Raw genomic sequence first — 5,909 nt, forward strand, 5'->3', positions numbered from 1 at the left:
GTACTGAGAGTGTCTTATGCCAAAGCCACTGTTCTGGGTATTGGGGAATACAAGATTGGCTGTGATTTTGTTCAAGTTATCCCATTTTTTAAATTTTGTTCTTGCCATCTGTATTGCCTCGTAGATGGAGCAGTCGTCTGCCCAGGATTATTTGGAGTGGTGTGATTTTATATTTCTCAGTATGAGTAAAAGTGGCCATTTTTATATTTTGCTAACATTTTCTAATGTCTAGATAAATTTATTCATATTACAGCCCTAGCTGGTTTGGCTCCGTAGATAGAGCATCAGTCTGCAGACCGAATGGCCCTGGGTTTGATTCTGGTCAAGGACACGTACTTTGGTTGCAGGCTCCTCTTGGGCCCGGGCCCTGGTCAGGGTGCGTGCAGGAGGCAACCAATCAATGTATTTCTCTCTGTCTTTCCTTCACTCGTCCACTTTCTAAAAAAAAAAAAAATCAATGGAAAAATATCCTCGGGTAAGGATTAACAACAACAACAACAAAAAAATTGTTCATATTACATTTGTACAAGTTGGGGAGCATTTTTTAAAAAACATGTTTTTATTGATTTCAGAGAGAAGAAGGGAGAGAGAGAAAATCAGTGGTGAGAGAGAATCATCCACCAGCTGCCTCCTGCACACCCCCTACTGGAGATCCAGCCTGCAGTACTGGGCTTGTGCCCTGACCGGTTATCCAGCCATGACCTCCTGGTTCATGGGTTGATGCTCAACCACTGAGCACACTGCCTGGGCTGGAAAGCAGTGTGTGTGAGAGAGAGAGAGACAGACAGACAGACAGACAGGCAAGTATTAAGTGCTGAGCCTTCTATGCAGCCATTATTAAGGAACTGCGCTCAGCTATCCTTTTATTGGTATCCCAAGAGAGCCCACAGCCCAAAATAGGTATGTTTTGTATCAGGTGAGAGGTGGCATCCTTCAGAGTGCATTCTGATATCACATCTAAAGTCATCAACTTAGCTCCCAAATACTGGTCTGCGACTTCATCTCAAATCAAGTAGTACAATTAGGTGACAGAGAAACACTTTAAATTTGACTTTTCTCCCAAGCACAGAAAGAAGGCAGTTATTTCCCTAGCCAGTATGTGCTCTGGTCAGAAATCCCACAACCTTTTGGAGTACAGGACAATGCTCCAACTAACCGAGTCTAGGCTATCCCTTATCTTAGTATATGTGCTGCCGAAGCGAGCACAGGCTATCCCTTATCTTGCCTCCTTCCTCCATATGCTTAACACCCTGGTTGTCTTTTATGCTCAGATTAATTTTAAGTAGTGTCCCAGTCTTCCTTGTTTGTTTATTTTGTTATTTGCTTTGTTTTTGAGAGCTCTTCCTCATGCAAACCTGATCGCTTCCCTATTTAACACTTGCAGTGGCTTCCTATTGCCCTCAGTATAAAATCTAGACTCTTAGCATAGCTTAAAGCCCTTCTGTTTATTTCTAGGCCCCATTAATCATCATCATTTCTAATCACCCCACCTCTAACCATCATCCCTGCCATCACTGCAAACACCATACAGAGGCTGGAGCCTCACATGCACACATGTCTGGAGTCTAGTACCTGCAGTTCCTAAGTGCACAGGAATGAGCCACTCCCTCTAAACCAAAGGTGATCATATGATTTAGTCCCCAAACAGGGCACTTTTGAAAGCCAAAGGGGATGCTGTTGCAGATAATGTCAGGACGACCGGGGTAAATCTGGATGGATTTAGACCCCTCCTTAGTCTACAGTTTAACAGCAGGAGCCTTAGAAGACCTTCCCTGCACTTCTTAGATGGGGTTGCCAGTGGAGTGATTTTTACCCTCCTAGGGATGTGTAGTAATGTCATTTTTTAGCTGCCAACCATAGAGCGGGAGAAGGGGTAGGTGATGCTACTGGTAACTAGTTGGCCAGGAGTGCTACCAAACATCCTATAATACATACTAGGTATATTAGTTTGCTAAGGTCACCATAACAAAGTACTATAAACTGGGTGATTTAAACAACAGAAACATATTTCCCTTTTTTCCCTAGTTCTGGAGGCTAGAAGTCCAAGGTCAGTGTTTTGTCAGGATTGTTTCAAAGATCCTATCACCAAATACATTCACCTTCTGAGGTGCTGGAGGTTAGGATGTTAACATAGGGATTTGCAGGTGGGGCTTAAAATGGTTTTGACCAACAATAGGACAGCTCCTACTTCCGTCCCCTGCTGAAACTGATCCCATCCTCCGCTGTGGGAGGTTGAGAAACCCTGGTGAGGTGAACCTTTTGTGTATTTCTCACTCTGCTGTCCTTGTGCCAATATATCTTCACACTGCCTTCCAGACTGCCCCGTGGGACTGCTGAACTTGGAGGCATTGGTTTTGACTCTTTTCCTCATCTTATATCCTCAGTGCCTGGTACAGTGGTTTAAGATCTTGAGTAAATATAATTTCCAGGAGGGCAGTGCCTTTGAATGGCTTGCTGTCATTTCCCCAGTGTAAAGTCTAGTGCTTGGTAGGGGCTCAGTGAGCATTTGCTGAATGAATGAATGAATGAATGCTGAATACAGAAGCTTACCCTCTCCAGACTAATGTTTGACTTAAAAACGTAGCTGCCTCATGATCTTCATTTTTGACCCTTTTAGCCCTTCTGCCTTAACTCCCCGCCCCCCCCCCCTTCCCCTTTCTTCCAGTTGTCACAGGATGGGTTGTGTGTTAGGAGCAGCACTAGAGATTATAGAGCAGCTCCCCAGGCTTCACTTTGTGACAGTGATGTTAGCGCTCTGCTTCATGCACAAAGGGCAGCTGAGTAGCTGTGTCTGTTGGCCTTTCCACCTAGTTGCTGATGCAAGAGGCCTGAAAAGAGGCAGGGCATATGGCCGCCTGCCTTTGCTTTGATTCCTTTCAGGTTGTCTGCTCTGGTAAACAGAGGTTCTGGCACAGAGCTTTTTAGTCTTGTGTGTCTATACATGTATTATTTTTAGGGGAGGAGATCAATGCTTTTATTAGATTCTCTGCGACTCTAAAGACTACTGAGAACCACTTAGTTAACATAGTGGTTCCCAAACTTGAGCATTCAACAGGATCATCACCTGGAAGGCTTGTTGAACACAGCCTGCTGGGAGCCACCTTCAGAGTTTTTGAAAATGTGCGTTTGTAATAGGCTGATGCTGCTGTTCCTGGGACCACACTCTGGCACCACCCTACCCCGTGAGCAGATATCCAGGGTTGCTTGGTAGAGGGAAAGAACCTGAGGAGTTAATTACTAAGCATTGAGTGAGATAAAGTCTATGAAAATACCTGGCACGTGGTGCGTTCTCAAGCAGTGTAACGGGAGCTAACTCCCTTTTTAGTCATCTTCAGGTGCAGCCCCCATCTGGGGTACGGTTTGTTTGGTGGTTTAATGAGCTACATTGGTAGTTTAATCCAGGAGGATCAGCCCCACGCAGTTTTATATTGACATGTTTTAAAATCTTTGTATACAGTGACCTTAGCCATTTAAAAAATATATTTTTGATTTCAGAGAGGAAGGGAGAAAAAGATAGAAAGAAACATCAATGATGAGAGAGAATCATTGATCGCCTGCCTCCTGCATGCCCCACACCGGGGATTGAGCCCGAAACCCTGGCATGTGTCCTGACCAGGAATCTAACTGTGACCTTCTGGTTCATAGATCAATGCTCAACCGCTGTGCCACACCAGCTGTGCTGGCCTTAGTCATTTAAAATAAATACACACACACACACACACACACACACATATTTTTAAATTTATTTCAGAGAGGAAGGGAGAGGGGGAGAGGCTTAGAAGCATCAGTGATGAGAGAGAATCATTGATTGGCTGCTTCCTCCACGCCCCACACTGGGGATCAAGCCCACAACTCCGGGCATGTGCCCTGACCTGAAATCGAACCGTGACCTCCTGGTTCATAGGTTAGCGCTCTACCATCGAGCCACACCAGCCAGGCACCTTAGCCATTTTTGAAGTGCAGTGGAGAACAGGCTCTAAAGTTGTGATCTATTTGCTACTTCACAGGTATAACCTGGCTAGTTTACTCACAATTTCCTTTTGTTGAGCATATTCCCTGAGTGATTTTCTTTTCTTTTTTCTTTTTTAGGAGTAAAAAGTTACCCTTTTGTTTGTACTGCCTCTTTCCACAAGAGTACCCCTCTGGCCAAAGAGGATTATTACCAGATATTAGGAGTGCCCCGAAATGCCAGCCAGAAAGAGATCAAGAAAGCCTATTACCAGGTCTGTATGAAAGCCAGCTTTTAGAGACAAGATTGTAGAAGGAATGCTCTTGATTTAGTCGGATACTGATTAGTGCCATGTGTATACGCCCATACGAATAGGACACAGGCTGCTGATAGTATAGAACAGTGATGGCGAACCTTTTGAGCTCGGCATGTCAGCATTTTGAAAAACCCTAACTTAACTCTGGTGCCGTGTCACATATAGAAGTTTTTTGATATTTGCAACCATAGTAAAACAAAGATTTATATTTTTGATATCTATTTTATATATGTAAATGCCCATTTAACAAAGAAAAATCAACCAAAAAAATGAGTTCGCGTGTCACCTCTGACGCGTGTCATAGGTTCGCCATCACTGGTATAGAATGAAAGGATAAAGATGGGCTTTGTTGGACTGTGTTTTTCAGTGCATGAGACTGTACCCATTAATGCTTCAGAAAAGAGATTAAAAAAACTTTTTTTCACAGGTGTGTTTTTTTTTTTTAATTTATTTTTGATTTCAGAGAGGAAAGGAGTGGGAGATACAGAAACATCAATGATGAGAGAGAATTATTGATCAGCTGCCTCTAGCACACCCCACTCTGGGAATCAAGCCCACAACTCGGGCATGTGCCCTGACTGGGAATCGAACTGTGACCTCCTGGTTCATAGGTCGACACAGTCACTGCACCCTGCTGGCCTAGCAACAGCTGGTTGTGTTTTTTTTCCTTTTCTTTTCTTTAAAATAGCTGGTTTTGTACTTAAATTTATTCTGTGGTAGGCATGCTTGTTTAAGTTTTAGGTAGTTATTTTTTGCATTCAGATATAAGTTTATGGCCTTAGAATTATTTCTTCTCTTAACTCAGAAAGTGTGAAATTTCCATCATCACATCCCAGAATGTATTGGGACCAATTCGTAAAGTGGCATGTGTGTTATTTAGACCAATGGTTCCCAGGTTTTTTGCTCTGATCAAAAATTTAAAATAAAAAATAGGGACATCAGTGTAGGAGTGCCAACTTTTGTATTTTGTCTAATATTGATGTTAAAAATAACAAGTACAGCCCTAACCAGTTTGGCTTAGTGGATAGAGCTGGTAAGAGAAAGAGCATCTAAACACCATAAAAATAGGAAAGCCACAATATCAGAATAAAGAAGAGATCTTTAAATTAAATAAAATATGAATTGAATACAAAAATGTTACCTTTATGAAAAATTTATTACAAGATTGTTTAAATTGATAAAAAAGTTTTTTGTGGGTGAGCAAAAACTTTTTCTAGGGCCAATGTATGTGAACCAAGTACTGATCAAGACAGACCTAACAGGTTATGGCTTGGATTGCTACTTCCTTTTCTTAATTTTTTTTAAAAGTGTACAGTACACTGGTTTTTAATATATTTAGTTCTGTAGTCATCATCACAATCAATTTTAGAATATTTTCAACAACACAAAGAAACCCCAGCCCTATCCGGTTTGGCTCAGTAGATAGAACGTTGGCCTGCAGACTGAAGGGTCCTGGGTTCAATTCGGTCAAGGGCACATGGCCGGGTTGCAGGCTTGATCCCCAGTAGGGGGCATGCAGGAGGCAGCCAATGAATGATTCTCTCTCATGATTGATGGTCTCTCTCTCTCTCTCTCTCTCTCTCTCTCTCTCTCTCTTTCTCTCTCTCCCTCCCTCTCTCCCTCCCTCCCTCCCTCTCTGAAATC

The 5,909-nt window shown here is 42.8% G+C and overlaps 1 protein-coding gene across 1 annotated transcript in view; it reads left to right on the forward strand.

Moving 5' to 3' along the window:
* Positions 1-5,909, forward strand: part of DNAJA3 (DnaJ heat shock protein family (Hsp40) member A3) — a gene marked incomplete at its 5' end in the record, with an annotated part of 35,666 nt that overhangs the window by 1,489 nt on the left and 28,268 nt on the right. The window contains 1 exon segment of the mRNA XM_006757929.2: positions 4,090-4,223. Coding sequence (XP_006757992.2) covers positions 4,090-4,223 — 134 coding nt within the window.

Source organism: Myotis davidii, unplaced genomic scaffold, assembly GCF_000327345.1.
Source record: "Myotis davidii unplaced genomic scaffold, ASM32734v1 scaffold555, whole genome shotgun sequence".
Taxonomy (NCBI): domain Eukaryota; kingdom Metazoa; phylum Chordata; class Mammalia; order Chiroptera; family Vespertilionidae; genus Myotis; species Myotis davidii.